Consider the following 10,110-nt stretch of genomic DNA (forward strand, 5'->3'; position numbering starts at 1 on the left):
GGACCCCTCCATGGGTTTCCCAGGAGGTTATCACTACGGAAATAGATTGCCCAAACTTCCTTTCAAGGAGTGGCTGGTTAGAGCGATGTAAATGCTGCCTCCAGGTTAGCCTGGCAGGGGACAGGACCCCTGAAGGGCCAGGCGTCCCGCCGGCGCCCTGATTGCTTCAGCTCGGAAATTCCTGTGCTGGATGGTCAGCAGGGTGGAAGACCCCGCTCGCGCCGGGCACGTTCTGATTGCGGAAATACGGGAGTGCCAGAGCCTTCAGTCCTGAGGGGAAGGCGGGAGGTTTCCGGGAACGCAGTACCGCCCCCCGGCCCACAGCTGCGAGGCCCTATAAAGGGCAACCACGCTTTCCGTGTCTCAGTCCGCGCAGCGCGCCAAGCGCCCGGGTACCAGCTTCTTCTCCTGCCTCGCCTGTTATTATGGCCCCCCGCGGCGCCCAGCCCCAGTTAGCCAAGCTCCTGGCCCTACTCGGGGCTCTGCTCCCAGGTGTCGGGGCTCTGCTCTCAGGTGAGTCGGATTGCGGGTGGCTGTCCTACCAGCCTCCAAAGTCTGGGTTGCGCCCTGGGCGGGGTGGGAAGACGGCTCCCGGCCATCCATCCCTACACAGCGGGTTTATGGGAGCGTGGGTGGCCGGTGACCATTACTGGACGGCTAGAATCCCCGACAGGAAGTTAACAGTGAGTTCAAATGCAGAACTTGTCTCACCTCCGCTTGTGTGGGCCTCGGATTGAGGCTCACTTTTCTCAGCGTAAAATGGGGAAAGTACTAGCAGCCGCCTCGCAGGGTTTCTCTCTGACCCAGAGCGATGCCTGGCTCCAGGAAGCGGCCAGATCGACACGAAGACGTGGCCAGACTCAAGCTGAATAGGCTCAGGCCACCCCCTTTCCCCCACATACATTCTGTTCCTCATCCCTTACCCCAGGGGAAGTCCAGGGCTACTTCTGTTCAGGGGAATTCCAGAGCTGACTTGCCCTGGGACCAGAGTTGGGAGGCCAAGGAGCCTTTGCGCCCTCCCCCACCCAGCTCCCCAGGATAGGCTGAAAAGGGGACAGAGGGCCCCAAATGGTGATGTTGTTGGGCAGCAGGAGGGAGGCAGATTGATTCTTTGGTTACCAGCTTGATTCTGGGGTCTGTCAGGTGAGGGGTTTGAATTGGGACTCTAGCACTTTCTAGCTGAGTAACTTCCTCTCTCCGAGCTGGTGAAACCTAAGTGAAATGGGAATAATCTCAGAATCTCTGTGGGAGGAGTTGGGGAGCCACTGTTCTCACTCACCTCCATCCCTGATAAGAGCAGGCCCAAGGCTCTGGGGAACTTTTGGGGCAAGGGATATGGAGGTAGTATCAGGCATTTTTTCGGATTTGAAGTTGCCAAGGCTGCAGATAACAACAGTCCCCCTTCTTACCCACAGCCCCTTGCTACTTGGCCTGTGTAGAACTCACTTGCATTAGCAGGGGGTGTGGTGACTGACTATACTCACTCACCTACCTTACAGTGGGGAAATTGAGGCCCAGAAAGGAGATAGCATTTGCCAAGGGAGTGAGAAGCCGTCCTGATTTGAACTCCTGTCTGTTGGGCTTTGTTCCTGCTGTTTACGTCTTGCAGTCTTACCCTTCTGATCTCTTGGGAGGGAGAAGGTCCCCCGACTGCTTTGCTTCTTGTCCCTCCTCGGCTAAAATCCTCCCCTGCTCCCCTTCGCCCTCAGAATAGAGAATATACCTTTGGGGTAGCGTGCCCTGCCCACATGATTTTCTAGACCTCATTTCCGCCCACTTGTCCCCTTTGCAGGAGCTCTGGTGGGCTTAGTGATTAAAGCATTTGGCTGCTAACCAAAAGGTTAACAATTCAAATCCACCAGCTGCTCCTTGGGAGAAAGATAAGGTAGTCTGCTTCCATGAAGATTTACAGCCTTGGAAACCCTATGGGGCAATTCTACCCTGTCCTATAGGGTCACTATGAGTTAGGATGGGAGCTCTGGTAGCATAGTGCCTAAGGCACTTGACTGCTAACCAGAAGGCTGGCAGTTCAAACCCACCAGCCACTCCTCGGAAGGAAGATAGGGCAATCTACTTCCATAGTGATACTGCCTCGGAAACCCAAGGAGGGGTCACTATGAGTCAGGTCCTACTCAACAGCAAATAACAACAACAACAACATTGATGGTCATGGGCTTTTTTTTTTTTTTTTCACTGCTAACCAAAAGTTTGGCAGTTCAAACTCACCAGCCACTTTGCAAAAGGAAGACTGGGCAACCTACTTCCATAAAGATTTACTGCCTTGGAAGCCCAGTGGGGGTTGCTATGAGTCGGAATCGACTCAATGGCAGTAGCTTTGTTTTTTGGTTGGTTTTGCTTACTTGAAGGAGCTCTGGTGGCATAGTGGGTAAGACATTTGGCTGCTAACCAAAAAGTCGGCGGTTCAAACCTACCAGCTGCTCCTCAGGAGGAAGATGAGGCAATATACTTCCGTAAAGATTTACAGCCTTGGAAACCCAATGGGGGTTGCTATGAGTTGGGATCAACTTGATGGCAGTGGGTTTGGTGTTTGATTAGTTTTGCTTACTCAGTTGCAGCCACCCTGCCGTTGGGGCCTTTGCACTTGCTGTTCCCTTTGCCTGGAACTCACTTCCCTTTTCCCTGGATGGCTGCCTCCTTATCATGCATCTGTGCTCAGCCATCATCCTGTCACAAGGCACTGTCTGTTCTATCAGCCTGTTTTGTTTGTGTCAAAGCTCTTATTAACATCCGTAATTAATTATCTTGTTTGGTCATGAATTTTTCTCTCTCCCACACTGAAGACAGGGCGTTCTGTCTTGTTCATTGCTGTCTCTCCAGCACCCAGCAGAGGCTGGGCCCCTGATTCCTAATGCCCGCGCCCCCTCCCCAGAGTCAGTTGACCCTTTCGTTCCAGGATCCGGAAGTGCTCAAACATTGGTGCACCCCCTAGAGGCCATCCTGCCCAAAGGAGGCTCCATGCAAGTGAATTGCAGCACCACCTGTGACCAGCCCATCACATTGGGCTTGGAGACAACACTGACAAAGAAAGAGGTGGCTCGTGGGGACAAGTGGAAGATTTTTGAGCTGAGCAACGTGACAGAGGACAGCAGCCCAATGTGCTTTACAACCTGTGGTGATAGTCAGACAACAGCGTCAGCTAACCTCACAGTGTACAGTGAGTGGGTGGCCGGGGGTGGGGGTGGGCTGGACGAGGTTGACCGGGAAGGAGGCGGGCAGAGGCTGCTTTGGTGCTTGGTGGTGGCGCTGGAGAGGGTATCACTAAAGGGTGACCCTTGGAAAGTCCCAGTGTCATTTGGAAAGCCCCTTTTTAAACCTCCTCGAGTATATATACGGAGCTTTGGTGGTGCAGTGGTTAAAGCATTTGGCTGCTAACCAAAAGGTCAGCAGTTCAAACCCACCAGCCGCTCCCTGGGAAAGAGATGAGGCAGTCTGCGTCTGTAATGATTTACAGTGTTGGAAACCCTTTGGGGCATTTCTCTGTCCTAAGGGGTCACTATGAGTCGGAATCGACTCTGGCAGTGGGTGTGGTGTGGTTTCTGGTGAGTGTATGTAGAATATAGGCAGGGATTCAGCATACTCGAGAGAGCCAGCTCTCTGTACGTCACTCTTGAAGTACATGCGTGACAAGGCCCGGGAGCTGATCTTGAAAAGAACATACAAATGAAAACTACCCCTGAGATGGCATTTTTCACACAGTGGCAACAATCAAAAGATTGAGAACAGCTGTGCTGGCAAGGCAGAGTCCCAGCAGCCTTGGGACACGGCTGGAAGAAGTGCAATAAGAGTTGACGTCAGTTCTCGGAATGACATGTGCATGTGCCGTTTGGCACAGAAATCCTGCTTCTGGCAGTTTGTGCTACACATGTCCTTGCCCACGAGGAAACTGGTGGGAGGACAAAGTTATTCACTACAGCTTTGTTTGGAAGGGTGGGTCACAGTTTGCAGACCACTCCAATCTAGAGGCTGTGGAAAGCATCTGTGGTGTGGACATCCAGTGGACTAGTATGCAGCTGTATAAAAGGATGAGGAAACTCCCTATGGGCCAGAAGAGGGTGGGCTCCAAGAATGCAAAAGAAGTGAGGTGGGCTCTTGGGTGGTGCAAACAGTTTGTGCTCGGCTGCTGACTAAAAAGTTGGTAGTTTCAATGTACCTAGTGGTGTGGAAGAAAGGCCTGGTAATCTGTGAGGATTACAGCCAAGAAAACCCCTCGCAGCAGTCCAGCTCTGTCACACATGAGCTTGCTGTGAGTCAGAATTGACTCGACGGCCATGGGTTGGGTTTTTGGCTTAAAGTACGCCCAGTATGAGTGGAATGCTGCCCTCTGCTAAGGAGCGAGGGGGGCAGGCTGTCTTTATCCATGAGAAAGTCCTGAATAGAAAAGTAAGGAGTGGCACATGATTAGTTGGCCGTGAGGAGAGAAGCCAGGGGGCGGGAGGGACTTTTTTCTTTGTGACTGACTTCGGGGATTTTGAACTATAAGAATGAGTTACTGAGGGCAAAAATAAATAGCTATAGTTCTGATTTAAAAAAAACAAAACGGTAAGGGAGGGAGGAAAGGAGGGAGGAAATGGCCTTGGGTTATCACTAGCTGGAGGAGGATGGAAACATGGCTTCTGGCTTTCCTTCCGCATCACGGGGGACCACTTTGAATAGGTGTAAGGATGCGGTGGGGCCTAGAGCCTAAGGCATTTGACTGCTAACCAGAAGGCTGCAGGTTCAAATCCACCAGCCACTCCACAGAAAGCAGACTGGGCAATCTATTTCCGTAAACATTTCCCGCCTTGGAAACCCAAAGGGGGTTGCTATGAGTTAGAATAGATTCTATGGCAGTGAGTGTGGTTTTGGAGTTTTGGGGCATAGAAGGTGTTTCACAGTCATGGTGTCAGGGTAGAGGAAGCCTTTGAGCAAATACTGGCTTTGCTTCTGACTTAGGGGTGTTTGTGTAGATGCTGGTCACACTCCCAGTGACAGAAGTCCCCAAACATTCCTCTAAAAACCCCTTTGGTGAGCTGGGAAACCTTCTAGAAGGACTTTATGCATCTGGGCCTGATGACTGGGAGCCTGCAGTCTAGGTCTGAGGCCTGGCTCTCTCACCTTTCTTGTCACTGACTGCACGAATGCCTTAGTTACCTCCTCTGAGAAACGGAACCTAGCAAAGGCTTTAGCTTGGCTCTGCCCTACTCTTGGTGTAAAGATGACAGCACACCAGTTAAGCCCTCAGCTGGGTAACTGAAAAGTTTGCAGTTTGAACAGACCCAGCAGCTCCATGAGAGCAAGACCTGGTGATCTGCTCCCATAAAGATGACAGCCCAGGAAACCCTGTGGGGCAGTTCCATTCTGTCACATGGGGTCACACACCTAACAACAAGGCTGTTTAACAACCTACCTATAATAACAATTAGAAATGATTAAAAAGAGAGAGAGAGAGAAATCAACAGATAAAGATGAGGGAGCATTCCCGGATGGCTGAGGTGTCTCCAGAAAGGTTAGAGCTGTCCCCTCCCGGTGGAGACGGCCCCCTTCTGAGACTCAAGGATCCGTAAGAGCTGGTGAAGACAAGCACTCAGGGCAGAGACAATCACCTGGACGACGGTCTAGAGTCAGGAAACGTCCTCATGGGCAATGGGGGATGAAGGGAAGCGGGTTGGCTGGAGCTGACTTGAGGCAGGGCCTTGAATGCCAGGAAACTGGGACCTTCTCCCTCTCGGGGCAATGGGGAGCCATGGAGGGTGTGTGAACAGGCCAGAAATGTAGAAAGCAGAAGGCTGGACTTACAGAAAAGCAGGGAGCTGGCAGTCATGAGCCTTATCCATGCCTTATACAGGAAGAGAGGGGCAAACAAATATTTGAAGAATTAAGTCAAAGGATTAGTGAATGACCAGAGTGAGGATGGGAGTCAGAATAGCCTCCCTCACCCCCCCCCCAACACATACCCCGCATGCTCCCTCTCCCTCACTTCCTGGCCCAGATCTTCAAGGCAGGGAGCAGGTGTAGGGAGCTCTTGGATTCCGTTTAGGGGCTGAGGTGTGAGAGAGCCTTAAGCTCTGTAACTTGAAATTTGCAGCAGGCTCTTAGAGATAAGAGCCAGATCTGGAGGTTTGTCAACTACCCCCCTCCCTTTTTTTTGAAGCAGCTTTATTGAGATAGAATTAACACTCTGGTAGCATGGTGCCTAAGGCATTTGACTGCTAACCAGAAGGCTGGCAGTTCAAACCCACCAGCCACTCATCGGAAGGAAGGTTGGGCAATCTACTTCTGTAGTGATAGTGCCCCGAAGGAGGGGTCACTATGAGTTGAATCTGACTTGAGGGCAGTGAGTTCGGTTTTTTGGTATTTCAATAAGAGCTCTGGTGGTGTAATGCCTAAGGCATTTGACTGCTAGCTAGAAGACTGGTGGTTCAAACCCACCAACCACTCCTTGGAAGGAAGATTGAGTAATCTACTTGCGTAGTGATACCACCTTGGAAACCCAAGGAGGGGTCACTATGAATCGAATCAACTCCACAGCAGTGAGGTGTTTTTTGTTTTGTTTTGTTTTTTTGTATTTCAAGGATACAGTTAAATGAATTTAGTGTGGTACACAGAGCTGACGATCCGCCCCACAATTCTAATTTTAGAACCTCTCCCACCACCCCAAGAAGAAACCTCCTGCTCACTTATAGTCACTCTCTTAACCTCTAAAGTGGCTAAATAATCATCCTACCCCTAATAGCCCCATTTTACAGCTCAGAAAACTAAGGTTCAGACAGTGTCACTTGCCCACAGCCCACATTAAATAACCGGCAAGGCCATGAACCAAACCCAGGCCCGTCTAGCCCTTGACATTTTACCAGCAATCCGTTAGCTCTTGGAAAGGGAATAGGAAGCAGAAGGCCTTAGACCCTCTCCCTAGAGAACCTGGTGGTCTTAGTAGTAACTCATCAGAGCTCTGTTGTAAATTTCCACTGGTGGTTTGGCCTTGGGATCCCATGATTTGTGTCCTTATATAGAAAGGAGACTGGCCTGGAAAACTTGAGCCCACCTGTTGTGTAGAGGGGACATTCAGAGTTTCACTTTGAGCATCTGTGGGTTGTTTGTTTGAACATTCCAAAGGGTGAATTTGGTCATTTTTCCCCTCAAGGGAGGCATCAGGTCAGTACAGAAAGCTCAACCTAATTCATTCTACAAAAAAAGCACATACTGTGTGCAATCATAACAGGAACAAAACAGACAAAAACTCCACCCTCCCGGGGCTGACATTCTATGGGGAAAACAGGAGAAGCCAGTTAACTGAGTAGATTATCTGCTGTGTCACAAAGTGATGGGTGCTATGGAGAAGGAGGAGGAGGCAGGGGTCATCTTAAACAATGCCTAGTGGACCTGAGGAAGCTCTGGTAGCATAGTGGCTAAGGCACTTGGCTGCTAACCAGAATGCTGGTGATTCAAACCCACCAGCCACTCCTCGGAAGGAAGATAGGGCAATCTACTTCCATAGTGATACTGCCTCGGAAACCCAAGGAGGGGTCGCTATGAGTCAGGTCTGACTGGACGGCATATAACAACAATAACAGTGGACCATGTCCCATATTTGTCTGACCAGGCAGACCCTTGATGTCTGCCTTTAGGTTCTTCCTCATTTTTCACTCTTAAGATACTCTAGTGAATGAAGAATGTTCCGTTCCTTTCACAAACACTTGGGGCCTTCTCTCTGGTTTCCCTGTGTTCTTGACATTACAACAGAGGAGTGTCTAGGGTATGACAGGTATGCCAGTGCCCTGGGCGCCACCTGACGGGAAGGGGGAATGCCAGTGAGCACTTTCTATTGGCCATCGCCATTTCCAACCCCAGCTGTGAGAGATCGTTTGGCAATTTAAAACTAATTGCCATAGGCGCTGTTTTCCGTCCACAGGCCTCTGCGCTCCTGTGTGGTTTAGGTGATGGGGCGTGTTTCCCAGAGAGAGTAGAGGGTGGGAAGCTGCCAGGGACGTGCGGCCAGCGGGCCAGTGGCTCCTGCCGGTAGAGGGCGCCATCTAGCTCACAGATACCCCACTCCCTGCAGGGTTCCCTGAGAGCGTGGAGCTGACGTCGCTGCCTCCCTGGCAGCCGGTGGGCGAGAACCTCACCCTGCGCTGCCAGGTGGTGGGCGGAGCGCCCCAGGACCACCTCACGCTGGTGCTGCTCCGCGGGGAGGAGGAGCTGAGCCGGCAGCCCGCGCTGGGGGAGCCCGCGGAGGTCACGGTCACAGTGCTTGCGCGCAGGGAGGACCACGGCGCCAACTTCTCCTGCCGCACGGAACTGGACCTGCGGCGCCAAGGGCTGGGACTATTCGAGAACAGCTCGACCTCCAGGCAGCTCCGAACCTTTGGTGAGGCATTGGGGTGCATATGCAGGGGGAGGGCTTAGGGGGGCGGGGTGCCCCCACTGGGGGTGCAGAACTCCTGTGGAGGAAGGACCCCTGGCTGCAGCATATTGGATTGCAAAGATTTCTGAGAAAGCAGGCCTGTGGCCTCTAGGGTGGGATGTCCTAGGATAGGGTGGCTGTGGCCAGGACCCTTGAGAAGGCTGTTAGCTGTGTGTCTGACCCATGCCCAGGGTGTCCCTGGAAGAGGGTTCCAGGTGGGGTTTTGGAATTTGCTCCAGGAAAGGGCAACAGGACATCTGTCTCCTCTCCTCACACCCGCCCCATCTTCCTCAGCCCTTCCAGTGACCGATCCGCTCCTCACCAATCCCCGGACCTTGGAGGCAGGTGAAGCATCAACTGTGAAGTGTTCCTTGGAAGGAGTGTTCCCAGTGTGGGAGGCCCAGGTCCATATGGCCCTAGGAGACCAGCGACTGAGCCCCGTGATCACATCCAGGGGGTCCATGCTCTCTGCCACAGCCGTGGTCAGGGCAGACAACGATGAAGAGGGACCCCAGCAGCTGGCCTGTGCAATAATTCTGGGGAACCAGAGCCGGGAGACAAGGGAGACAGTGACCATCTACAGTAAGCAAGGGAGGAGGTGGGGCTTCCAAGGGGTGGGGTTGATGTGGGGTGGAGCTCAATGTATGCCCTTCCCCCAGGTTTCCCGGCACCCAACCTGACCCTGAGTGAGCTGGTGGTCTCAGAATGGACTGTGGTAACCGTGGTTTGTGAGGCCCACGCTGCGGCAGTAGTGACGCTGAGTGGGACTCCAGCTCTAGTCCCAGCCCCAATCCCAACCCCTCCCTGGAGAGCCAAATTCCACCTTAACGCAACCCCCGAGGACAATGGGCGCAGCTTCTTCTGCTCTGCTGCCCTGGAGGTAGCCGGGCAAGCGCTGTACAAGAACCAGACCCAGCAGCTCCATGTCTTGTGTGAGTCGAACAATGATCTCTGCCTTCAGTGCCCAACCTCTAAGACCCCATAAGCTCCTGCCCTCCAAGGCCTGCTCCCACCCCCATCCCTCTTTCCAGATTCCTACCTAAGCCTTCCAGTCCTGGGTGGGGAAAGGTGTCCTGGTTCCTGACCCCTAGTCTTCATTTTTCCGTGGTTCTCCAGATGGCCCCCGACTAGACGAGGGGGACTGCCCAGGAAACTGGACGTGGCAGGAAGGCTCTGAGCAGACGCTGAAGTGCCAGGCCTGGGGAAACCCACTCCCAAAACTGGAATGTCACCGAAAAGGAGATGGATTCTTACTGCCCATCGGAGACCTGAGGCCTGTCAAACGGGAACATGCAGGCACCTACCTCTGCCAGGCCATGAGCCCACGTGGTGAAGTCACTCGCCAAGTGGTCGTTAATGTGCTCTGTAAGTGTTCAGGGCTGTGAGGGGGTTGGGGGTAGGGCAGCGCAGGGGGTCCAACTCAGCCCTCACTGGACAGCCCTCTCTGTCCTCTCCACAGACTCTCAAGTCAACTGGGGCATCATAATTACAGCAGCAGCCATAGTCATACTCCTCTTGAGTGCTGCGGGCACAGCTGGTTACCTATATAACCGTCAGCGGAAGATCAGGAAATACAAGCTACAGAAGGCCCAGGAGGCCTTGAAGATGAACACGCCACCCTGACCCCAGCCCAGGACTGGCCTCCTCCTTGGCTTCCCTACACAGTGGCAGTGCCGCTGCATTGGACAACATGGTGGATATACACCGTT

At 52.8% G+C, this 10,110-nt stretch overlaps 1 protein-coding gene across 1 annotated transcript; it reads left to right on the forward strand.

The window, feature by feature from the left end:
- The first annotated feature begins 425 nt into the window (after nt 1-425).
- ICAM1 (intercellular adhesion molecule 1) lies at nt 426-10,024 on the forward strand. The gene is made up of 7 exons (XM_007953568.1): nt 426-492; nt 2,915-3,175; nt 8,060-8,365; nt 8,696-8,983; nt 9,061-9,333; nt 9,518-9,766; nt 9,861-10,024. Exons 1-7 carry the CDS (start codon nt 426-428, stop codon nt 10,022-10,024), a joined length of 1,608 nt encoding a protein of 535 aa, XP_007951759.1.
- The last annotated feature ends 86 nt before the right edge of the window (nt 10,025-10,110 follow it).

Source organism: Orycteropus afer, unplaced genomic scaffold (assembly GCF_000298275.1).
Source record: "Orycteropus afer afer isolate SDZICR_OR568_19922 unplaced genomic scaffold, OryAfe1.0 scaffold00402, whole genome shotgun sequence".
In the NCBI taxonomy this organism is placed as follows: Eukaryota; Metazoa; Chordata; class Mammalia; order Tubulidentata; family Orycteropodidae; genus Orycteropus; species Orycteropus afer.